This window comes from Neofelis nebulosa, chromosome 13 (genome assembly GCF_028018385.1).
Source record: "Neofelis nebulosa isolate mNeoNeb1 chromosome 13, mNeoNeb1.pri, whole genome shotgun sequence".
NCBI lineage: Eukaryota > Metazoa > Chordata > Mammalia > Carnivora > Felidae > Neofelis > Neofelis nebulosa.
In genome coordinates, this window is record NC_080794.1 from 43,728,363 (window position 1) to 43,753,579 (window position 25,217).

The 25,217-nt window shown below is 57.8% G+C and overlaps 1 protein-coding gene across 5 annotated transcripts in view; it reads left to right on the forward strand.

The window, feature by feature from the left end:
* The window catches only part of ZMIZ1 (zinc finger MIZ-type containing 1), a 233,843-nt gene that overhangs the window by 114,088 nt on the left and 94,538 nt on the right, over nt 1-25,217 (forward strand). For all 5 annotated transcript variants that reach the window (XM_058696816.1, XM_058696812.1, XM_058696813.1 and 2 more), the window contains 3 exons: nt 9,766-9,874; nt 16,233-16,346; nt 24,112-24,217. In XM_058696816.1, coding sequence (XP_058552799.1) covers nt 9,815-9,874; nt 16,233-16,346; nt 24,112-24,217 — 280 coding nt within the window. In that variant the 5' untranslated portion in view covers nt 9,766-9,814. The remainder of the gene's footprint in view (nt 1-9,765; nt 9,875-16,232; nt 16,347-24,111; nt 24,218-25,217) is intronic.

A 25,217-nucleotide genomic window follows, 5' to 3' on the forward strand; every position in this document is an offset into this window, starting at 1 on the left:
AAAACCAGATATTTTGAGTAAGTTTTGAAAACAGGTTTAAAAAAAAAAGGTTGAAGATCTTTAGTGTCTAGGGTTGTGGTCTGTGTCCCCCCCCACCCCCACCCCCAGCAAGTCCCGGCTCCTCTCTGGCTCCGGTTTCCTCCTGCCTGTGATGGAGACGATAAAGCCTACCTGGGCCTGGTACAGACCCAGCGCTCATGGGCTCAGGCTGTGCTGAGTGCTTCCCGTTCACTAGCTCGGTGAACACAGCAGCCTATGAAAACGGGCACTGTTCTCACTGCTCTCGTTGTACCGAGGGGGAGCCTGAGGCACCCGGAGGGCAGTATTTTGCCCCAGGTCACAGAAGCCAGCGAGTGGCAGAGCCAGAATTTGAACCCAGGCCACCCGGTCACCTTGACCGCCAAGCTGTGCTGCCCGTGTAAGATGAGATACAACAGGGCCAGGTGAGGTTCTGACGCCCGCGCTGAGTACTCCGTGGAGTGCCTTTGCACGGTCAGAGCACCGGTCAGCATGCGGCTTCCGACCACCTAGGGGGAGTTTTGTCTCTTAGCAGACAGCCAGGAAACAAGTTTGCGGGTTGCCTGTGGGATGCCCGCTTTGTGCCTGGAGGGTTCCGGGGACGAGGCCCCTGCTCCCCCGCCTGGGATGCGGGTGACACAGTCCCTGAGCAGCCTCCGAGCAGAAACGCCCTGAGTACAGATGAGGCGACGGGCACCACACCCGGCCGACTCACCCCCTGCTCCATGGGCCTTTGGGAGAAAGGGAGCACTTGTGCGGTCAGGTGCGCCGGCCTCAGCCCAGCCGGGATGCTGAAAATCTCTGCACGGAAACCACAGGTGCTGGCCAGCGGGAGCGGAGCCCCTGCTTCCCGGGCAGGCCCCTGTTTGAGCCTTCTGCATCCACAGGCCTGGCCTCGGCTCTCTGCAGGGAGTGTCTAGACGTGGTGGGGGGCAGAGAGAATCGAGTTCAGGGCATCTAGGGCTCCTGAGGCCTGGGTAGGAGCCCTGACCCCACCTCTGACCCAGACTGGGCCTTCAAGGCTTTGCTCCACCGCCTCCCCTCCCCCTGCCCTGGGCCTCAGTTTCCTCATCTGTAAATATTAGGATAGGCCTGAGCAGATGCCCAGATCCCTTCTAGATCTAAGACATGAGGACCGTTTTGTTTGTTTTTCTGTTTGTTTATTTTTGAGAGAGAGAGAGAGAGAGAATGAGCAGAGGAGGGGCAGAGAGAGACGGAGAACCCCAAGCAGGCTCTGCGCAGTCAGCCCAGAGCCCAATGCGGGGCTTGAACTCACGGTCCTAAGTGGTCCTAAGTGGTCCTAAGTGGCTCATCTGGTTCTATCTGGCTCTGCCTTGGCCGTGCCCCTGTCTGGAGCTCAGGCAGAATATGCCAGGGAGGTAGATTTGGAGGCTTGAGGAGCTGGGGGGAGAGAGGGCAGTGGAGAACACCCCTGTGTCTTCTAGAGCCAGAGCTATAAGAACATCTGCATGGTATTCACAACCTTCTAGAAGGCTCCAGCTGGTGATCAGGGGGTCCTGGCACCATCTCCAGCTTCATCCCGCCCCCTGTCCTTCAGGGGCCCTCAGGGAACCGTTGCCATGCCTCTCTTCTCTACCCGATGGCACCTGAGCCTTTGCATTTGCAGGCAAGAGCCTCAAGACAGAGCCAGGTCAAGGCCGCTGCATGAGCACCACTGTCCCGGGGAAAGTCTGCGGTCCGGGCCTGGCACCAGGCAGCAACGTGCATGACTCTGTCTCTGCACTGTCCTCAGCTCTCCACGGCAGACAGTCACCTGTCTGCCCTGGCAGTCGGGGCCAGGGAAGGAAGTGTCTAGTTGAGGAAGGCCCGCCACGGTCCCCTGGAGAGCATGATGCGGTAAAACACCACGGGGTTTGTATTCAGACCAGGGTTCGAGTCCTGGCACTTCTCAGTAGCATGACCTGGGGCAAGCCATTGGACCTCTCTGAGCCTTGGTTCCTTCATCTGTAGGACAGTGCGGACAATCGGAACACCACAGCGGGTGTGGAATTCCGAGGCATACGGTAGGGCAGGAAGAGAATTGAACGGCACATACAGATTCAATACTTGTTTAGAGGCTCTTTGTTTTAGGAAACGAAAAGCAGAGGCAGCGTGGCCTTGGGGATGAGAGAAAACCCAGTGACCTTGTCCAGGATTGAATCTGGTCCTCCTTTGCCTGTTGGGTAGAGAAGCTGTCAAAAGTTCACTATGAGGTCATGGATTTGGAGTGTGATGGGGGGCAGGGGGGTGGCAGGAGGGTTTGGGCGTCATCACATGCTCCGGAGGGATGAGGCACACCCAAATGCAGCTGGGATTCCCAGCACGGTGCGGGTTGGGACAGGGGACTGGCACTTTGGTCAGGGCAAGTGAGTTATCCCTCCCTCTGGATTAACCTTTGGGTTCCAGAACAGACTGTCCCTCAGGAAGCCCCTGCTCTGGCACGCCGAGGGTACATCATGTTGTCCCATTAGCCACCACTGACCACGGGTGTTCCTGTAGACACGGGGGGACGGGGTGCGGTGCTAGGAGATTGGGTCATGGAGAGAAGTGGGTCCACCCTTCCAGGAGCCACGAGTGCCAAGCCAAAGCACCTGGCCTGTGTGGCCAGGAGGCCGGAGCTTTGTCAAGCCTTGGCAAGGGGGCACTCCCTGAGCTGAGGAGGGACCGACTGGATTTGGAGGAGCTGTGGTCCAAATCAGAACTTCCCTTTCCAGAACACTGTCCCCTTTCTCAGCTCCTCAGCCCAGCGGGATGGAGAGGGCCACACCTTTCTGTTGGACAGCTGAGAAGCCAGGCTCGAGGAGATAACAGGGCCTCCCACAACCTCACAGCCAGGAAGGTCTGGCTCTCAGGGCCCCCCCCCCCTACCCGGGGGGCCTCACCCTGTGCAGGGGCCTGCTCCAGCTGCCTGGCCAAGAATGGGAAGCAGCTGGTCCCGGTCAGCTGCCTGGGGCTGCCTCTTCCCTCCCTCTCCCTTTCCCATCTCCTGTCCCTCTGCCCTTCCCCGACTTCCCTGGGCTGGGGCACAAAGTCAGTCTCCTCTGACTGCCTCTGCTTCCCCACTCCTCTCTTCCCCTACCAGCAAGCAGTGTGCCTAGTGCATGCTGCAAGGAGTGGAGGAGACACCCGCTGTGTGACCACAGGCAGTTCCTGCACCTCTCTGAGCTTCTACTCCTTCACCGCCTCGAAGTGTCAGATTACATCAGTGCTTCCCTAACCCGAGTCACTTTCATCCCACGTATGCTATGTTTAAAACGTTTCTTTAATCCACGCACGTTGCCGTTGCTTCCCAATGTAACCTTATCCAAAATAATAATACCCACAGACTCAGCAGTGATCATCGTCCTAGTCCAAACACGTCCCTGCAAAAATGGCAGACCACTGGAGATCCTCCTTGTTCCACCAGGGGTCCGCCACTCTTCGGGAAGCATGGCCTGGGTTCATGGAGCCTCTCCTGGTGCAGAATCCCTCTGATGAGGGCTGGCTCTTTGGGTTTTCAGCTCGTGCTACTCTGGGTCATGTATATGCCAGCAATGGCCATCCATCCGTCTAATGAGCATTGCTGAGCACCTGCTGGGTACCAGGCCCCGGGCTAGGGTCTGGGAATCTGTAACCGGAAAACATCCCAGCTGATGGGGCAGACGGATACAAAGACATTCCACTGGTCTGGTCTGGTACCACCAAGATGGTGCGTGACAGGTACACCGGGGGCATACGAATGGAAGTGAGTAGCTATACTGGTAGAAAACAAAGACGGTGATTTGATAGATGAAGGGAACCAGGAATTCTGGGCTGAGGGACAGAGGCAAAGGCGTGGAGGTGTGATCTTCAGAGCACAGTCCAGGGTACAGGGGGAGGACACAGGACATGACTGCAGTAGTGGGAGATGGTGGCCCACCAAGGAGGACCTAGACTGACACGCATGTGCGAGGTTGGCGAGTCCCTGCTGAAGCCAGGATCCGTGACACCTGCTCCTCTTGGAGTCTTGAGAGCTGGTGAAGGGGCTGGCTGGGATGGGTCCCCTAGCCCCGCCCCCCGCCCCAGGCTCTCCCTCCAGGCTGTCCCAAACTCGCTGGCCTTGGCGATGTCTGGGAACGCAGCCTCAGCTCTGCAGGCTGTAGGTACAGCTCCCCCCCCCCAACCCCCGTCCCTGCTGCCAGCACCGCTCGCCCCAGGGGATCTGAGCTGCAGATGTGCATGGTGATTGAATCATTTCTGCACACCACTGCTCACACAGCTCCCCTGGGGACCCCGCCACTTGCCTGTGCAAGCTGTCAGGAGATGTGTGTGCTCAAGTGCATCTGCGCTAGCACTTGAGTGTGTGTGTGTGTGTGTGTGTGTGTGTGTGTGTGCGCGCGTGTGCGCGCGCGCCTACACCTGAGCGTGCAAAAAGGGTGCATATGTATGCGAGCGCGCACACACGTCCGCAAATGCGCCTCCCCTGGGTGCCTGTGAGTCAAGGGTACCAGTTGACTTGTTTGGCCGCAAAAGTGAAAAATAAAACATCCCGATGTCAGCGGAGCTGATGTTGGCCCACTACCCTCCGGAGCTGCCTCCAGGGCCTCAGCACCCCACATTTCCACGGGGCAGTGAAGAGCACCCCACTCCCTGTTTCCAGGGACAAAAGGGCCAAGGGCCATGGGGCCCCAAGGGCCATGATGTTTTCAGGGAGCCAGCCAGATGGGCTCCAGTCCCACTCTGCCCTTGTCTCCCTCTGCGCCCCCCTCTACCGCCCCCACCCCACCCCTGTCCTGCCACACGAGGGCCTCCTGCATCTCTCGGCCCCCTACTTCCAAGCAGCCCTCTGTGCTAGGCACCAACCGAGGGGCAACGGGGCCAGCGCTGTGCTAGGTGGTGAGGAGTGGCATAGAAGCCTGGCCCTCCAAGACTTACCTGGGAGTCAGAAGACCACACCGGCTCACGTGTCACCGGCAGAGAACATATCCGCCGTGTTAAGCCAGGCTGAGCACAGGGTGCAAGGAAGAGTGGGTGGCCGAGGGGGCAACGTCCCCGGAAACAGTGGCTCTCCCTCCCGGGATTCCTGGGGCTGCCCTGGGACGGGCTTACGTAGTTGTTAACGTCGAACATTCTACACTTGTTGAGACAGAGTTTCCCAACTAGCTGGAGCTCCTGACACAGAAATCCTAAAATGTTCAAGTGGGAGGGGCTCTTAAAGGCTGGCTACCCTTTGTTTTACAGGTGGGAAAACGGAGGCCTGGAGGAAGGAGGCAGAGCAGGGTCCCCCCCTCCCACCGAGACCCCTCCCCAAGCTGACTCGTTTTGCAACTCCTACAGGCACGTGGCTGTTCAGACCAGGAGGGAGAGGGCTTGGGGCCAGAGCGGGTTGGGGGGCTTGACTGCTTGAGCCCACTGCCCGTTCAGAGATAGGCAGGAGGCCAGGGACGGGCTGGGGCTGTGGATGCACCCAGGGCCAGTACACGCCAGGGATCTCTAGTTGGGAGGGAGCCCGGCCACCAAGGGCACTGGAGCTGCAGCCACGGAGGATTTGTAGCTACTTGTAAAGGCTTAAAGGAGCCCAAGCTCTGAGGAGGGAGGCTGCAGCCCAGTGGAGCAACACTCCCACGGCGGAGGGCGACCTCTGCTGGCCACTGAGCACATGGCTACTGCCCCCGCGCTGCCCGTTTGCAGGCAACTCCTTGTGGGGGGGGGGGGGGTTGCGGCTAGCAAGTGGATGAGTTTGGACAGATTGGGTAGAAAAAGGGGACATCTCTTTGGGCCCAGACACAGCTTGAGTGGGGACTTCCAGGAGGCTCTGACTCCAGTCTTGGAGGAGTGGGGAAAAAACCGTATTAACGGATAGAAAGTGTTTGACTCTCAGCCCAACGCCTTCCTGGCTGTGTGACCCTGGTCATGTTGCTTCCCCTCTCTTAGCCTTTTAGGATTAAGTAAGTTACCAATGCACAGGGTCAGGCCTGGTGCCTAAACATGGCAGGTCCAGGACAAATGGAGGATTCCAGACTGCTCCTCAGTGAGCTGCCTGTCATAACTCCTTCGCCTCTCCACACCCAAAACTCTTAGCCTTCCACGCCTTCATTCTTTTTCTGTGGGGGCTGGAGCTGCCGGCCCCATCCATTCCTGGGGCCAATAACCCCAATTGTCCATTGATCTCCAATGTCACCTCACCTGTGAGCGTCTCCTTCATCAGCTGGACATTCTGTTCTATAGATTAAGACACATAGGACATGCAGTTGTCCCCATGATCTTCGCTATCTCTCCTGCTGCCTGCCACCCACCCTGAGTCTCACCAGTGTTCCAGGCCAGGACCGGGGGGCACTCAGCAAGGAGAAAAGCCTCTGGGCCCCAAGGTGGCTGCCTAGGTGGGTCTGGGCTCCTGATGCCTGCTTAGGGCTTCCCTGGGTGGGCTGAGTGCCCCTCAGTTTCCAGGAACAACATATCGGTCATTCAATAATCATTAGCAAGGCCCCACTAGGTCCCTGACCCTACATAAAATACTGTGTGCATCCTGGGAAAAGTCTACCTAGAGACAGAGTCTTGTGAGGCCACCTAATCCCCACTCACCATCCTGCTCTACAAAAGGGGAATCCAAGACCTAGAAAGCCAGAGAAGTCTGCTCGAAACCGCCCGCCCATTTGGGGGCACTTGGGTGCTCACTGCGGAGGAAGAGGGCCCTAAAGAGAGAGCCCCACAGTGCAGGTTTCGAGCCCTCTGGGCACTTAGCTTCACCAACAGCGCCCCCTGCTGGCCGACTGGGCGCCATGACTCGTCCCTGGCCCCAGGAGCCTTCTGGGAGTGAGCGCTGGCTGGGGCTCTGTAGGAGTCAACTCAGAAGGAGAAACTCAGCCCCTGCCTGGGGAACCGACAGGAGTAGCAAGGGGAGCAACACTTCTCCCATGACACACACCTGCCACACCGCAGCAGTCTCCAGGGGGGACCCCCAGCCCCTCCCTACTCGTTGCACCAAAGTTTAGGTTGTAATGGGAAAGCCAGGATGCTGGAGCTGGCTGCTACTACTAAAACTTGTGAGCCTCAGTTTCCTCACTTAGAAGGAGCTCAACAAATAGTCGCCTAGTGGGTAAGACAGAGTGACGGCTGACTTGACCAAGAGTGCCATGAACATAAAAGAATTATCTTAATCTCTCCGTGGCCGAGAGATCTAGCAAGAAGACCCGGCACAGGACAGACAGATATTGAAAAGCATATACTGGGTGAGTTGGAAGCGTGCCTGGATGGGTACGTGTAGACTGAAGGTGTTGGGATGGATGCGTGGGTAAGTGGATGGGTAGACAGATGGGCGGACGGGCATTTAGACGGACAACGATGTATAGAGAAGTTGGCTATCTGGGACTATAAATGTGTGATAGGTGGGGTGGATGGAAGGATGTTGGTGGGCGAGGGTAGAAAAAATAAATGTTGGGCGCTACCCCCACTTTTACCTTTTTGTGGGAGAGTTCCAAGGCAGAGTGAACCCAGAAAGCATGTATCAGAAGTACAAATGCCCAAAGGACCCACATACTCCACTCCTAAGAGTATGTTCTCTAGATTAATTCACACGTGGGCGATGTGACCAATACAAAAGGTGACCCTGCAACACTGTTGGCAATAATGAATCTGGAGACGGCTTCGGGCCTCATCACTCGGTCTGCAGCGTGAGCCTTCTGAGCGGAAGGGCCTCGTTTGGGGCCTCAGGCCTTAGAGCAGTGCCTGGCAGGGGTGGACATTCAGAATTTAGTTGGATAAATTTCAGAATTTCGTTGGATTCATTAGTACCTTGGAATATGGTGCAGCCATTAAAAAATGAAAAGGCTCTTTATGTCTTGATGTGGAATAAACTTTGAAATATTATCAAGAGGGAAAAAGCAAGGTCCAAGTAGTGTGTATAGAACGTTATCGTTTTATGTGTTTCTTAAGGGGTGGCAGGGGACAGTACCCATAGTTCTTTGCTTCTCTAAGATGAGACCCTCAGGAGACTGGTGACACTGGTCCTCCCAGGAAGGCCATCTGGGGGCTGGGGACAGGGTCAGCACTTCGCTGGATACCCTCGTGGGCTTTGATTTTGGAACCACGCAAATGAGTTGCCTTTTCAAGTACAAATGGAGTGGTGAGAAGTGCTTTGAAGGAAATGTGTAGCAAAGAGCTCCTTGGAAGACAGCCAGGCCTTTCTTCCCAAGACTGGGCCTGGACACGCCATGCTGGTAGTTCGCTCAAGCCCAGGGTGCTCGTGCTGGGGGCAGAGAGCCAGGACATGGAAGCAGACAGGCACAGACAGACACAGTCCAGTCTCCTACTAGCCATGGGGACTTGGCAGATCTCAGACCTCAGTTTCCTCATCTGTAAAAGGAGGATAATTTTAGTCTTACAGAGTGGGCACGAAGAGTAAAGGAGAGAATGCAGGGGCCCAGCATACCTGAAGTGCCTGGTAAATGGGACCTTTGGTGACACAGCAGGAGATGAGGGGCCTTCTGGGAGGGCAGTGTCACAGGATAGCAGAAGAAACCAAGGGCCATGGGCCTTTGTTCAGCACTCTGTGTCTGAACCATGTGTCTGCAGCCTGAAATGCCCGCTGGGTTACCGAAAGCAAACCCAGAAGCCATGGGCCGACTTCTGCTTTGCCCCAGGGACCTGGACCCCTGAACAGTGGGTAGACTCTCTCCTCTCTCTCCAGTTTTCTCTTTCTTTCTTTCTTTCTTTCTTTCTTTCTTTCTTTCTTTCTTTCTTTCTTTCTTTTTCTTTTCTTTTCTTTTCTTTCTTTTCTTTCTCTCTTTCTTTCTCTCTCTCTTTCTTTCTCTCTCTCTTTCTTTCTTTCTCTGTCTCTGTCTCTGTCTCTCTCTCTCCATCTCTGCCTTTGCCATTGTCCCCCCCCCCCCCAGTGGCCTGAGGACCCCAGGGCCTTTCTGAAGGTGACAGGGTTGCCTTCATTTACTCAGCTTCCCCACCCGGAAGGAAGTCACACTCCTGTTAAAGTTCCCAAGGCCCACAGCCATTCAGGGAGTGAGCCCGGTGACCATGACATTCATGTACCCTGCCCACTGAGCCGTGAGCTGATAGTCGGAGCCCTAGTTCCTGGTATGGGCTTTGACACTGGCTCCATGTGCCACCATGGGTGACTTGCTTCCCCCTCTGAGCCTCAGTTTCCTTGTCTTGAAAGGAGGGGTGGCGCTAAGTCCCGCCCTTCTCCTTTCCCAGGAAGGCAAAGGGGGAAATGGAATTGTGGTCCGTAGTGTGGAGAACTCTGAAGCATGGGGGGTTCGGTGGGGGGGGATACTGGTGCCACGGACAGGATGCTGCACTTACGCCACACACGCAGTGAGGGTCACGTGGGAAGACCCCTGCGCGTGTGCGCGCGCACACAGAGCCACGTCACGTAGGCTGAGCCCTGAACTGGGAATCGGAAGGTGGGGTCGCCGTCCCCACCGCCCCCTAACACACATGCGCATGTGGTAACGTGTGTGCCGAATGTGCAGTTCACGTCGTGTCCCACGTGGCCGTGCCTGCGCAGTGCTCACGTGAGTCATCCCCAGAGATCACCCAGGAGCAACTCCTGCTCCCAGCCCAGGTGGGCTTCCCCGGCGGCTGGGCAGCTGTGGCCGAAGTTCCTCCCTCCATTGCAGGGCCGGCTGGGACAGAGGCCGCCGCAGCTCAGAAAGGGCCCTGGAACCCGCCGGGAGCCACTGGGGCCGGCACGTCCGCGTTGAGGCTGGGGAGCGGCCGTGAGGCCGCCGGGCCCGGCACGACCCTAGTGACACCCGCTCTCCTCTGTCTTCACAGGCTGGACAACGTTCATGGCTCTCGGGTAGAACCCAGTGAAACGGCCAGAATGAATTCTATGGACAGGCACATCCAACAGACCAATGACCGACTACAGTGCATCAAGCAGGTGGGTGTGCAGCCTGGGCCCACTCCTCCTCCCCTGCCCAGCCTGGCCCAGCTGGCGAGGGCCGGGCCGCCAAGGCAGCAGAGCAGGAGAGGTGCTGGCCTGCCCTACGTAGCCGGGCCTCTTGGGCGCTGGGTGGAGGTGACGGCAGGCAAGGGCTCACTGCCTGGGTCTCCCTGACCCCCTCGTGAGAAAGTTCCTGGCAGAGATCAGCCTAACTCCCGCATCGCACAGCAGGGCTCACCTGCCAGCTCCGCCCTGTCCTGTCCCTTCCCTCCCCTCCCTCCCCTCCCCTTTCTCCCCTTCCCCTCCCTTCACTCTCCTCCCCTCCCTCCCCTCCTCCCCTCCCATCCTCCCTCCTCTCCTTTCCCTCCCCTCCCTCCCTCTCCTTCCCTTCCCCCCTCCTCCCCCTTCTCCCATTCCCTCCCCCCTCCCCTCCCCTCCCCTTCCCTTTCCTCCCCTCCCCTCCCTTCCCTTCCCCTTTGCTTCTCTCTCTTCCCCTCCCCTCCCCTCCCCTTCCTTCCCCTTCCCTCCCCTTCCCTTCTCTCTCCTCCCCTCCCCTCCCTTCCCTTCCCCTCCCCTCCCCTCCCTTCCCTTCCCCCCCTCCTCTCTCCTCCCTTCCCCTCCCCTTCCTTCCCCTCTCCTCTTCTCCCTTCCTTTCCCCTTCCCTTCCCTCCCCTCCCCTCCCTTCTTTTCCCCTTCCGTCTCCCCTCCCCCTCCCTTCCCCTCCCCTTCCTAGCTGCGTGATTTGGGGCCAGTGCCATGCTTTTCTGGGCTCTGCTGTGCCACCTGGGCCACTGTGAAGATGCAGGGAAGTGCCCTTCTGCTCCAGTGGTTTCCTATAAAGAAACAGAAAGGAGAAGGTTCTGGGGAATTTGATCATCTTACAGGAAAGGTAACTGAGGCACAGAGAAGAGAAGGGAGTCAGCTGAAGTCACACGGCCCAGCTTCACTTGTGTGAGGCGGGCCTCATCCCTGAGGGCAGCCAGCTCCCCATCCTGTTGACGATCACACTGCGCTGAGGGGGTGCTCTGCCTGCCAGCCTCCTCTCCGGATTGTTCAGAGTCGGGCACATTCCAGGTGGGCTCAGAGCCCTCCACCTCCCCCCCACTTTAAGAAGTCTGGCTGAACCAGGGTTGGTGGGCGCCCCCCAGTGTTGGCCGGGAGCGGCGCACTGCCCTCCGGGCGCCTGTGCGGACTCTTAAGTGTTACTTTCCTCCAGGAAGCGCTTTGACATCAAAGAGACCTGGGCCCAAATCCTCACTCCTCCATGTGCCCGCAGTCCCTGATCTCAGACCTGTCGCTTTGTTCCTCTGAGCCTCAGTTTCCCCACCCATCACATGGGTCCGGGCTGTCGCATGGTGGCAGGGGCTGTTGTCCTCAGCGTCTCAGGGGCAGGGAAGCAAGCGCTGGGGTGAGCCCTCTGGCTTAGGTGGCTTAGCAGCACACTCACGTCACCAGCATGGGCCACTGGCCTCAGGACCCCGGGGGGGGCGGGGGGGGGAGGACAGAGCTCGCGGCCCCACCCCCCCCTCCAGCCTGCCCTCCCTGAGCGCCAGGGCCCGGTGGAGCTGAGGCTGGTCCTTGGGAACGAAAGCGTGTGTCTTCTCGTAAGCATCGAGCACAGCTCTCTCTCGGAAGCCCGGGCAGGGTCTGAGGAGAGGAAATTGAAGAAGACTGGTTACAGATTGAACTCAGCCCAAACAGCTCCCCCAAACGCCAATTACGCCTCTGCTCACAGTCACAGAATAGAAGCCAGACGGTGCCCTCCCTCCAGCCCTGCTCTTACCTCCTCCTGGAGGCTCTGCAGGGCTGTCTCCCGGCTCAGCCTGTGACCCCACTTCTCCCAGCCCTGAGGGATGGGCCATCAGTGGCCTCCACCCCCAACAGTACAGTCAGGTGCATGAGCCCCTCCTAGCGCCAGGCACGGTGCTCCTTCTGACACCTGCTCACACCCTGACCTTTCTCCCGTGCCTGGCTCTGCGTCCCCAGAGATCAGGGTGCCCTTTACCCCTTTGAAGCATGGCACACGGGGCTCAGATTTACCAGCCAGCGAGGCCGAGCCCCCACTCCGCCACTTGCTAGCCACCTAACCCTGCTCAAGCTGCCACTCCACCCTGCTTGGTCTGCAGAATGATGCATCGTGATGGATGCCCAGCCAGTGTATGCCCGGGCAGCCGGAAGGCCAGGGATCTCCTCGGCTGCCCTCCCCCAGCCTGCCCGACCTGCGCATGTGCACACACGGGGCACGCAGAGCTGTGCGCTGGGGCCAGATCCCGACACGTTTGCGAGGGTGAGCGGGCCGTCCAGAGGCCTCCCTGGGCCATCCAGAGCTCCCTACCCTCCCACAGCCCCCTCCACACCTCCGGTCAGACACGGCTCAGCACTTAACGTCTGTCTGCTCCACAGCTGCCCCAGAGGGCGGCGTGTCTGGCTGAAGACTGTTGATTCTCAGACGTCCTCTAGCCTAATCAGAAGAGAAAAGCAAGCAGGTCTGCGTGCTCTGAGGATGACAGATGTGTTGGCTGTGCCCGGCTCTGGCGGGTGGGTCTGTGGCTCCCAGAGGGGGCCTTGCAGCCTCGGACTCCCCGCCCTGCCTCACTTCTACAGCACAGCAACCCCCCACCCCCACCCCACCCTGGTTCTAGCATTGCTCACACTCACCATCCCCCAAGCAGCCCGCTGCCCCTCTTTCCTCCGGGCCGCTGGCTCGGCTGCCTTTCCCCCCCTCTCAGCCCCCGGGACGGGAAGAACCAGTGCCCTCTCCACAGTGTGCCCCACTCAGAGGTCACAGGCACATCTGGGCTGCACGTGCAAAGCCACACCAATCAGCGAATTCTTGCACAGCAGCCTCCCCCATCGCGTGGGCCCTTCTGAGCGTCTACACCCTCCAGCTCTGAGCCCCACTGCTTCCTGGGCACCCAGCCACCCCACTGACCCTGCTTTCTCCCTTGAGCTAGAGGCCCTGTGGGGCATGTGTCAGGCCTCCCTCCAGGCTGAGTTCCTTGGGGGCAGAGGACGTGTCATATTCATCACAGTCAGCAGAGCCTAGCACGGTGCCCAGGCTGGGGCAGGGCCCACGAAAGTTGAGGGGAAGCAGGGGAGGGGTGAACTGATGGATGGAGAGGAGAGCTAAGGGAATGAGTGGGTGGGTGGATGGATGGACATAGGGATGGGCAGTTAGGCAGGTGGATATAGATGATGGATGGATAAATGGATGAATGAATGGATGGACGGGAGGTTGGAGAAATTCTGGATGGATAGATAGGTAGGTGAATGAATGATAGATGGGAAATGAATATAGTAGTGAATGGTTGAATGGGTAAGGGGGCAAGGGGATGGATGGATGGATGGATGGATGGATGGATGGATGGATGGAGTGATTCATTTTTGGATGGATGGGCAGGTTGTTTGATTCACAGATGAACTAATAAGAAGATGCATTCATCACGTGGTCTGGGTAGTCAATCCAACTTGGTCTAGGCTTTCTTGTCCCCTGCTCCTGCCCCAGCAGACTCAGTGGCCAGTGGATATAGCCCAGATCTTCTGAGGAATTGTGGAGACAGGCGGACTTTCTGGTGGGAGGTGAGCTATTAGAACCCAGTAACAGCCACAGCCAGGGAGGCCTCTGCCATTGATTCACATCTGTGCTGTCATCCACTGACCATCAAAGGCTGGCCACTCCACATGGCGCTAGGGACCTGTTCTGAAGTGGCCAGGTCGCCGACCGACAACACAGATGGACCATCCTTTGGACAGTTAACTGCTCACCAACCATTTCTGCGTGGGCCTGGCCTCGTGCCAGTCTTGAGAGTTCCACAGGTGAACAGGGCCCTATTTCTCCTCTCAAGATGCTCATAGGAGAGAAGAAACTGTACCAAGTTCAGAACAATAGCAGCCTTTACCTGGCACCTACTTGGTAATAGGGAGGTCATTATTTGAATCACTCCTAAACTTTGTAGCAGTCCTGTAAGCTGTGTGTGACAGCTTTTTACCAATGTGTGACCCCATTTTACCGATGAGGGGTCTGGGGCTCAGTGACTGAGATAAATAAGTCTGACCCAGGTCACCCATTCCTGTGCAGTCCAGTGACCTCATAGACGAAACAGGAAACAAAAGTGCAGAGAGGGGAGGGGTCTTGGGCCAAGGCCACAGAGCCACAGAGCAAGTCACTGAACGGGATGCCCTGTGCCCAGTGAGTCGGGCCCACCAGTGACCACCCAGAACCCAAGCTGAAAGCCACATGAGCTGGCCGGCACAAAGGTGGAGAAGCTTGGAGGTGGGCTGGCCAAGATACGGACAGCTGCATGCTCAGGGGCCAGAACAAAACTGGGCCCCTGGGACTGGCCTCAGAGGCCACTTGTGAGCCCAAGAGCCCTGCAGGGTGAGGGTGCTATGGGCAGGCAGCTCTGAGAGCAGCATGTGGTGACTGTTGACCCTGCTAATTGGGTGTGACATCACATAAATAAACGGAATAACTCGGTTAGCAGAGAGAGGCTGCTGGGCAGGGAATTAGCCGATTTGCATGGCTTTCCACTCGGAGCCCAGACGGCCAGGCCACCCGTGGCCTCGGAGGGGGCACGGTTTAAAGAGAGAGCACAGGAGGCGGAGGTGAGGACCCACCCCTGCCCTCTCCAAGGGCCCTTTTCTCCATGTGGAGGTTCCTCCCAGCTCTGCCTCTGCAGAAGGAGCCCGTGTGAGCCAGGGCTGAGAGCTGCACGGAACAGCTGTGCTTCCCAGGGAGACTCCGGGAGGCAGAGTCAGGGCCAAGGGCAGCCCCGCATGGGAGCACCCCACGCGCCAGGCGCCTCGCCAGGGGCCGCACGAGTCTCATCTTGTCCAGCCCTCCCCGGCCCCGTGACGGAGGGCCTGCTGCTGTTCGCCTGCCCTCTCTCTCTCTCTCCTTCGCTGCTCCCTCTCCCTTTTCTCCCCTGGAGGCACCTTGTTCTAAGTCATTTCACTCTCTTCCGTCCATTTTAAATTTTTTCTTGCACAGACCATGTTGTAACGATAGTCACAAAACCCTAAGCGAAAGAAACAAAAGTTTCCCGCCGCTAAGCCGTGATCTGTCATCCCCCTTTTACAGAAGGGCCAACGGAGGGAGGTTGGGGAAGGTAAGGGACTGCCCTGGGTCAGCAGCAAGCGGGAGGTGAAGGCAGAGGGAGCCCCCGGCGCCCTGCACTTTCCATTCCTTCCCAATTCTGGGATCTGGCCGCTGCTAAGACCCCTCCCTGCTTCGGCTCCAGGGCAGACTTGAGCTGCAGGAGGGAATAGAGTGCCCCCCCCCCGCAACCGCAGGGGAAGCCACTGTTCCCTGTCTCTCCCAGCACCAAGGCAACAGGGGCCTCAGAAGTTCCCACCAACCCTTTTGCAGCTGGCCTCACCTCCGACCCTTGTGGATACGCCCTAGGTGTCCCTCTGGAGGACCCACAGTCAGTGACACCCATCGCTGGGATCCCAGCTCTGCACCTAGCCTGCTGTGTGACCCTGGGCGAGTCACCCACCCGCTGGGCTAAGGCCCAGCCCCCCGGAGCCTGGGGAGACCTGGGCGGGGGTTAGAGAGTGAAGCACCCACCACCCACCCAGTCGGCCCCGTGGCCTGGGTCCCAAGCAGAATCTAGAGGCCTTGGTGTCAAAATTCAGTCTCTGTTGACTCAGACCCACTGACCGGGAGGGGCTTGAGTTCGGGCAGGGACCCCTCCCGACAATGCCAGCAGCTTCCGAGCCTAGCCAGACTGGGCCCGGGGAAATCTGGCTTTGGGGAGCTAAGTCACACACACCAGACCCCAGTGTGAGAATAGCCTGGGCGCAGTGTGCTTATAGTTGACTCTCTGGCTGAGTTTGGCCTGGGGGTCTCTTTCTGATCCACCTGACCCCTGCCCTTGGTGGGCCATGGCCGTACTTGCTCTGAAGACAGAGCTGGTGGGCGTCCAGACCTGGGTGGTGATGGTTAGCAGGAGTGGGCTTCACCAAGAAGGAATCTCCAGCGCAAGACTGCCCTGGCTTAGGGAGAGCCAGTCCCCAACTTGGGGGTCACGGGCTACCCTCCTGAACCCTGCAGAGCTCACCCGCCCCTACTGCCAGCATCCAGGAAACACTTTAATACTATCATCTTTCTCCAGACCTTGGTTTTCCCATCTTTGCAATGGGGCTACTAACCCCCATCCTGCCAGGGATGAGGTGGGGTGGATGCAAAGGGAAAGCGAGAGAGGGAGTTTGAGAAGGTTCCTTATTCCTGGCCCGCCCCTTTCTTCGAGTATCCTCCCCAGTGGGACCCAGGGTCTTCACTACCCCAGACCTGCACGTTGCCCTGCTGGCCTTGTTCCTGGAGCTTCATGCTGCCTCCTTCCCTCTCCCACAGCACTTACAGAACCCTGCTAACTTCCACAATGCCGCCACGGAGCTGCTGGACTGGTGTGGGGACCCGCGAGCCTTCCAGCGCCCCTTCGAGCAGAGCCTGATGGGCTGTTTGACGGTGAGTCTGCACCCCCTCCCCCACCCGCACCCAGGGCGGATGCCTGGGGACCCGTGTGCCTGTCCAGCTGTCGGAGAGGCCGCAGATAACAGAGGATGAGAGATAGAAAGACAGCAGTGCTGGAGGGCACAGCCCGTCTGTGTGCACCACCCCCAACATACAGCCTCCGGGAAACCAGTCTGATGGGGAGACGCGGCTGTCAGAGTGATACGGGCTCCCCACACCTGATGGGAAAGCACAGCGCCTCGCTGGGTTGGAGGGGGTGGGGAAGCTCCAGGTCTGGTGAGGGTAAATGTTCCACCCTCAGCAAAGCAGAATTTCTAGCCATTCTTTAAAAAGAAAAAAAAAAGTTTGTTTTGAGAGAGGGAGAGAGAGAGTGTGCACACACAGGAGGAGGGGCAGAGAGAGAGAGAGAGAGAGAGAGAGAGACTCCCAAGCGGGCTCCACACTATCAACACAGAGCCTGATGCAGGGCTCGAACTCACAAACCATGAGATCATGACCTGAGCTGAAACCAAGAGTCAGACTCTTAACCGACTGAACCACCCAGGCGCCCTGAGTCATTCTTTTATCCGGTGGTTCATTCGTCCATTTGGGCAAACGTCTATCGAGCTCTTTTTGTAGTCATCCATTCTTCTACCCATTCATTTAAGCATTTAATGAGCTCCTACTACATCCATCCATCTGTCCAAATAAACATCGATTGAGCCCTCGTTTATCACATATGATCCCCTCTGCGAAGCCCTGCGAAACCACAGAGTAAGACTTTGCCAAGCGTGATTCCCTCTTTAGCAGGGAGACCGGTGTGGAAAGAGATGGTCGAGAGAATTGTGTACGAGGTGAAGCAGCCCAGAGAAGGGAAGCGTGAACTGCCTGGGAGGTGGGGCGGCTTGTGGAAAACTGGGGCAAGGAGCTGCAGATACCCCTGTGGGTATCTTGGACAGCATGTGCAAAGGCCCAGAGAGACCACAGAACCCAGAGAGCCAAAATTCACTCAGCTTGATAAGGGCCTGGGTTGCAGGCTGAGCAGATGCCAGGCCCAGAACTTGTGGCATGATTTGCCAAGTCTCGGAGCTCACCGGCTGACAGCCATGGGGAAGGAGCTTGCTGCTTGTGAATGACCCCAGCCACATGACGTGCATCCATAAGCTCGAGGGAGCCTTGGGGACCAGTGAGGGCAGCTTCTCAAAAGGCCCTGAGTCAGCTTTTTTTTTTTTTTAATTTTTTTGAATGTTTATTTATTTTTGAGAGAGAGACAGACAGACAGACAGACAGAGCATGAGCAGGGGAGGGGCAGAGAGAGAGGGAGACACAGAATCCGAAGCAGGCTCCAGGCTCCGAGCCGTCAGCACAGAGCCCGATGCGGGGCTTGAACTCACAAGCCGTGAGATCATGACCTGAGCCGAAGTCGGACGCTCAACTGACTGAGCCACCCAGGCACCCCAGCCCTGAGTCAGCTTTGAAGGGAGCATGGGTAAACAGATTTCTGGAGAGCCCAGCTACCCCAAGGCTTGGAGAGGAGGAGCCAAGGCAGATGCCTGGACAGGTAGGAATCTTTGGTGAAGTTCAGGGGCACCATGTTCCCTGAAAAGCTCCAGATGGGAGGGAGGCAAAAGAGCATGGCCCTGGCCTGGAGCAAAAGGAAGAGTGACATTCTCATGGGTCATCATTATAAAATGATGACCTTCTGTGCCCTTCTGTGCCTGCCACTGAGCGTGGTCCGCTGCATAGACCTTCTCACTGAATCCTTACATTCCATGAAGCCGGCCCTGCCATTGTCCCCGTTTTATAGAGGAGGAAACTGAGGCTTGCTGTGATGGCTTCCCAAGGTCACACAGCCAGCTAGAAGTGGGTGTGGGATTCAAGGTGAGACCCCTCTAGAGGGAATGCTCCTGGCCAGTGGGGATGCCAGCCGGGGTGGGGGGCAGCTCCTCAGGGCTCCTCCATTTGTCCGAGGCCGATGCTGTCTGGTTTCCTTAGGGCCACGAGGCCAAATCAGGCGCCGCCCAGCCCTCCTCATCCTCCAGCCCGCTGGGCTCCCCTCCCTCTACCAGCTCCCTTAATCCTCTTTGCGGGGATCCTGGTTCAGGCTAAGCCCCACAGGCAGGGACAGATGTTACTAGAGGCCCCCTCATTCCCATCCCAGCTGCCAGCAGCCATAAGTCAAGCAGGAGGTGGGGGACCATGCACAAGGTGTGGCCAGACTGGCTGCCACAATCCCCCAGCACCCCGCCCCGAGCCTGGCCCTGCCTGGGATATAGGGATTCAGAGCTGAATCAGACAATGGCCCCGTGCATGCTGGATGGGCATGGGGTGTGAGGTGACCAGTAGCTGGCCCCGCCCCAGCTCTGCCATTTATTCACTGAACAGACATTCACTAAGGCCTTATGCCGGGCACTGGAGGAGTGCACAAGCACAGCGGACCTCTCTCAAGCAGCGTATGTTCCAGTGAGGAAGGGAGGCACTGAACTCATAAAAGAGTAAATAAGGACATACATCAGTGCCCTGGGAGAGGGGTAGAATGCTGGCTGGGAAAAGTCTCCTGAGGAGGTGACCCCCAGCCGAGACCTGAATGGCAAGAAGGAGTCATCCATGAGAGGGGAGGGTGCTCCAGGCAGAGGGCACTGCTAGTGCAAAGGCCCTGAGGCTTGATTTGTTCAAGGAACAGAAGGAAGTCTCAGATGGCTGGAGCACAGAAGAGGGAGAAGGATACAAGAAAAGGTCAAAAAGGGAAGCAGCAACAAGCCAAGACAGGGCCTGCAGCTGAGGGAGAAGAGCTTGGATATTATTTGAAGGGTGATGGAGGGCCTTGAAGGATCTTAAGCAGGTGAGTGATGGGATATGATTTGGGTGAGGACAGAAGCACTAAGGGGAGCATCCTTGGAGGATAGGCTGGAAGGATTCTGGAGGTCTTCCCGGAGGAGGGAGCCCAGGGAGGAGCCCGTAGGCTCTGACTAGCCAGTGGGGAGGCTGTGGCTTCCTGGGCAGGGGCAGCTGTGTGGACAGAGGCACAGCGCCAGCTCTCCTGGGCCTCCCCTCATCACACGACAGCCTAAGGCACGCACTTGTTCAGTGTGGGCTTTGACCCCACCTCTCTGGCCTGCTGCCTAGCCAGAAAGGGGCCTTTGGTTCACCTGCCTCAGTTGCAGAGACGGGAGTTTGACTGTCCCTTGGGGCTCAACAGAACCAGCAGCAGGGAAGTGTGGGGAATGGGGAGTCACAGAAGACAATCTCAGTACCCAAGGCGTTTTCCTGGCTCCTCGGTCCTTATGAAGACCCTGTATGGCAGGCAGGGGAAGGATCACCGCTTCTGTTTTACAAACAAGGCAACTCAGGCGGCGAGGGGACAGCGTCCTACCGTCCCAGGCTGGTTCTACTGCCCCCCCAGGGCCCCGCTGCTGGTCCTCCCGTCCCCCTGCACATCCTCAGCCTCAGCCATGTCGTGCGGGAGGGACAGGATGGGGGAGGTCAGAGATCCCAGGGGGCCTAAACAGGGCAAAGCTGCTGAGCTCCCCCGCACGCACCCCTCCCCATCCAGTGGCAGGCCGGGCACTCCAGGTTGCCACGATCCCCTGGGTGACCCCTGGGAACAAATTCCTCTGGATCCGGCTTACTTGGAGGACAGAAATTAAAAACCACTTCGCCTCAGTCAGTAAACGGGCGCATCTTTGTCATACTGGGGCTGGGCCCTGGAGCGAAAGCAGCCAGCAGCCCCCTTGCCCCACCCTCCCCTTCAGGCCCTCTGACCCCAGGATGCAGAAGTGCAGGAGCCCTGTGGCCCCTCCCAAGGGGCAAGGGGTGTGAGCCGTGGTCACCGCTTCAGACCACGTTTATCCTAACCGTGCCAGGGGCTCCCTTCCCGGCCCTCCCCTTAACATCAGGCCTCTCTGGACTCAGTCATCCTTCCTCCCCGAAGGTAGAACACACTTGATATGCTCTAGGAACAGAAAGAAGGAGGCCAGAGAACAGGAGAGGGGAGACCGGAAGGAGAGGAGGTGGCATGAGGGAAACAGGCGCCAGCTAGCTGAGAGCAGTGCCCTCCCCATCTCCCCAGTGGCAGCCTCCCCTTGGCCTCAGAGAACTCGCTGCTGAAGCCGTCGGGGTATGTCCATAAATAGCATTCATTGAGCTGTGTGCCTAGTCCTGGCTCCCATCCTCTCAAGGAGGGCACTGCACAGGGGAGCCGACTGAGGCCCAGAGAGCTGAGTCACTTGGGTGAGGTAGGACAGCTAGCAGGTGGCGGAACCAGAGCCCCATCTCATGCCTGACTCCAGAGCAGCAGCGGCAACAGCCACAGACACCTGCCGACCCCTGCACTGAGATGGGGAAGGGGGGCAGAGAGGGAAATGAGGGCTGTGCCCTGAGGGGCTTGTGTTATGACCATGAGACAGAACTGGGACACACGGAACTGTCAGAGCCCCCCAGCACACAACCCTGGCTATAGAGGACGTCCTTGCACTTTTACCGAGGAGAAACCTGCGGCTCAGAGAGGTTAAGTAACCTGCCTTAGGCTGCACAGGATACGGTGGAGCAGAATTGGAGTGCAGGCCTGGCGTGCCTCCAGTTCCCCCCGACTTCCTCAGAGGGCGTCAGAATCCAGCCCCACGCCAGGAACAGAAGTCCTTTCCCTAGCATCCCCCAGACAGCTTGTTTGTCCTGCTTCAGAGCCAAGAGGCTCACCACTTTTCAAGGCAACACTCTCTCTTTATGGGACTAACGTAACTGGCTGTGGGACCTCGAGCACACGCCCTCTGTCATCTCTGGGCTTCAGTCTCCCTCTCTGTGGCACGAGGGGCTGGACTCCCTGACCCCTAGGTCCCTCTGGGACCCCGGGTCTCCGTCTCAGGCCTCCCGGAGCTGGCTGGGCCTGGGCAGCCAGCAGAGGGCAGCAGCACCTCTGCAGAGGCCTTTGTGGAGGAGGGGTCTTCCCCTGGCCCACCTTCGGGAAGGATTCCATGCCCCACCCCCCCCCACCCCCCACCCCACCCCCCTCCCACCCCCCACCCCACCCCCCGCCGCTGAGGTGGAAGCAGGCCTCTGAAACACAACAGGATACACAGCCAAGTCCACCCCCGCCCCGCCCCATCAGTCAGACCCGCCTCACAGGACTTTCCTGGGGGTCTGCAGGCTGGGCCAGAGGAAGCCAGGGGGTGCACATAAGGCACTCTAGGGCCTCAGGGTCCAGCTTAGCCACGCCTGTGCTGTGCTGCCCTTCAGCAAGGCCCTACCCTCTCTGGGCCTTGGTAAAAGGAGGCTGTTGCCAGTGACCCTTCTGAACGCTGGGGCTCAGGGGATTTGGTGACAAGCTGACCTTCCCAGGCCTGCAGAACAGCCCTTATACCAGCACCAGGCCTCTCTTGCTCAATTTAGCTAGTTTGTTTTTTGGTTTTTTGGTTGGTTTTTGTTGTTGTTGTTTAAACCAGAGCAACAGGATTAGCCAGTATTGGCCAAACAGAGGGACCTTTGCCTTCCTGCCCTCAACACAGGGCCTGAGGGTTCTCCCTGCAGTTATGGCCTTAACCCTTTTGGGGCTGAAAAAGAGGGCCTCTCGTGGAAAGAGCCCAGGCTCCACAGGCTGACTGCCTGGGATTGCATCCTTGCTCTATCGTGGACAAGATTTGAAACCTTTGGCTGTTCTTCACACTCAGTTTCCCCATCTGTGAAACAGAGATAAGAATTCCGCCTCCTGGAGCTATCGTCAGAATTTGGCACTTTGCTGCGTACAAAGCTTTTACTTGGCCCCTCTTACCGGGGAGACCATATTCTCATTACACTATTTGCCCTTGTCAACATTTCCCACAAACAGCAGCCTCACTGATGCACTCGTCCAAACAAACTGCTCACTCACATCCACTCCAAGGTTCCACCAAAGAAAAGGGCACCATAGTCAACATCTAAGCTGAAGTGACCCTTCCCGACCCACTGTAGAGAGTGCCTGTCTCCAGACCTGAAATGTTCAACAGGCCACAGAGAATAAGTGGCCTTGGTTTTGCTGAGTGGACGGTGAGCCTAACAGTGAGGATGCCCTGCCCAGAGGTGGCCCAGAGCCTCTGGATCATGGGGTGTGTGTAGGGACAGGAGGTGCGGCAAGAACCACAGTCAGGGGCAAATAGAGCCTGTGGAAAAGAGGCCCGGGGGAACAGAAGGCTTCTGTGTCAGGGACTTCTGTTTGCAGCCGAGAAGCTGAGCAAACATTCAAACCTGAGAAGTCCTTTTTCCTCCTTGCCCTGGGACTTCCCAGGAGGTGGGGGGGTGCAGGGAGACAGGGCCCCATTCCAAGAGGCTGTGGGTATCCTGGGAAGGGGGAGTCCGCTGGCTCCTCCCTGGTTCACCATGGGCAGTCTGTCCAGGCCTTAAGTATCCATAGTTTTTAAATGAGAGGGTTGGCCTAGATTAGCTGTTTTCCCAACCTTTTTAGCCCTAGACCCCTTGTAATGAACCCTTAAATATAAAACAGATAATGAAGAGCTATCCCAGTGGTTACAAAGGCTGGGCCAAAACCCATGGCAGCCGGAGGCCCTCTGAGCACCTGCCTCCGGGGCAGGTGGTCTCTAACGGCTTGCTGTCGCTGCCGGAGTCTTCTCTTTCTCAAAAGAACGAGCTCCCACATCTGGGAGCACTCCTTTCCCACTCAGCCATAACCGCCCCAGCTGCTTAGCCTGCACCGACTCCCATCTTCCAAGGTCCTTCCTTCTTAATAAGTAAACCTAATTTTGCTGCTGTTAATGAGGAAGGCGGGCAGGAGGGAGCTGGTCTGGCAATGGCAGGACACCTGGGAACGGGTGGGGAAGGCGCGAAGCCTGACAGGTGTGAGCCTGCAGAGCCGTCCGTGGGTCCCCCAGGAGCACCCCATCCCACACTGCCCCCGGGGACTGTCAGCCCTCCTAGCCCCTCACCTGTCCCCCTTCTGACCCGTACTTTGGAGGTTCTCAAGGAGAAAGAAGGGACCTCCGGGCTTCAAATACACAGCCGTTAGCAAGCTTCCATCAACATGCTTATGGGAGCCTCCCGTGTGCTGAGCAGGTGCAAGGCGCTGGGTACAGACCCCAGGCTGAGCATGAGGGTCCTGCAGCCTCTGGGCTGGGGTCTGAGAGGCTGCAGGTCACCTGGCCCAGAGCAGAGCACTGGGGAGCATAGGCGTGTGCATCTGGAAAAGCCTTAGCGGTCTCTCGAAGCTGAAGCTCCGTGAGCAGCGTGTCCAGTGCTTATCCTCGAGCACAGATCTTGACTCGGGCTGAACCAAAGCTGCTGGGTGAGGGCCATGCCTAGAGTAGTGAGGGCAGTGAGCATCCACAATGGGGGGGTGCAGGCGCTCAGGGAGGGGATGGGAAGAGGTGCCAGGAGACTTCCCGAGGGCCTGGACTCAGAAGGGAGTTTGGGGAACTGCCGTGGGGGAAGAGAGGCCCGGCCTGCAGCCACCCAAAACACGGTGGTACAGTACCCCCAGCCGCCTTCTGGAATGTGGCCGAATCGAGTCCTTGAAAGCTGTAGGGCCTGGGCTTTGGGGTCAGGCCCACCAGCCGACCGGAAACCCCTGAGGGCAGGGGCCAGGATCCCTGGGCCTGGCACGGAGGAGGTGCTCATCAGTGTTTGCTGAGTGAGCAAGGCACAATCTGAGTCCCAGCTCTGCCTGATCTTGGGGACCTGCCTTAGCCCGCGCACCTCACCTGCCTCACCTGTTAAATGGACACACGTGCCACTCTGGGCTCGGAAGCCGGGCGCCAGCAGGGACTCACTCTGCCCTTCCTCTCCCTCTTGCTCGTAGGTGGTCAGTCGGGTGGCAGCACAGCAAGGGTTCGACCTGGACCTCGGTTACAGACTGCTGGCAGTGTGCGCTGCGAATCGAGACAAGTTCACTCCGAAGTCTGCGGGTAGGTGACCGCTGGGGGTTCCACGGACGTCACTGGGCGGTGGGAGTATAACCAGATTCTAACTCAAGGCTGCATGCCACCCCTGTCAGCGGGTGCCTTGGTTCGTCCAGATGTGGCGTGAGCCTCCAGGGACCAGCAGCTTGTCCACCAAGCTGGGCAGCCCATGGCTGAGGCTCCGCCCCTCCTCTCAGGTAGTATGCTTACCTGTGGGGGTGCGTCGGGGCCCGCAAGGGTCCCAAGGCACACCACACCCCAATAGGCTAAAGGGAGACATGCACCATCTCATTTCATCACCACGATGACCCCTTGGCATAAGCACTGGGATCATCCCCATTTTACAGAGCAGTAAACTGAGGCTCAGAGAAGCTGGAGAGGTTCCTCAGGTCACACAGCTGGAAAGTGGCAGAGCTGGGGCTTAGGCCTACACCTATACTCGAGTCAGCATTCTTAACCCTGACACTCCACCGTATTCATTCAGAACATTTGTACTTAAAACACAAAATGAAAGTGAGTCAGTGCATACAGGGTTCTAAAGCCTGCTCCGCATAGTGTTAGCCACTGCAACTTTGTCATTGCTTGGGACCTCCTGCCCCTATATTAAACAGAGGCCACAGAAGTTGCTAGCAGCATTCTGTGCGAGGGCTTTAGCCACACCAAAGATACAGTTTTATATCTCCCACCATCCGCAGCATCTTGCGTAAGGTTGGGGGTGCTGTGTAAGCTTTAACACCCGACAGAACTGGGACAACCCAGCCCTGTCACTTGCTGAGTGTGTGGCCTCCGAGCCTCAGTTTATCTCCTGGGGAAGGCAGGAATGATAATGAGACTTACCCTGCAGGGGTCGTCGTAAGTTCTAGAAACACGTGTGCATCGACAAACAGCGTCTAGATGTTGTTAACCTTTTTTATGTTGGAGCAACTCATTGCAAAAGAAAAAAAAAATCCATTATTTCCTTTGTATGACAATAAAACAGACGTTTTCTCTGAATTCGTCAATCAGT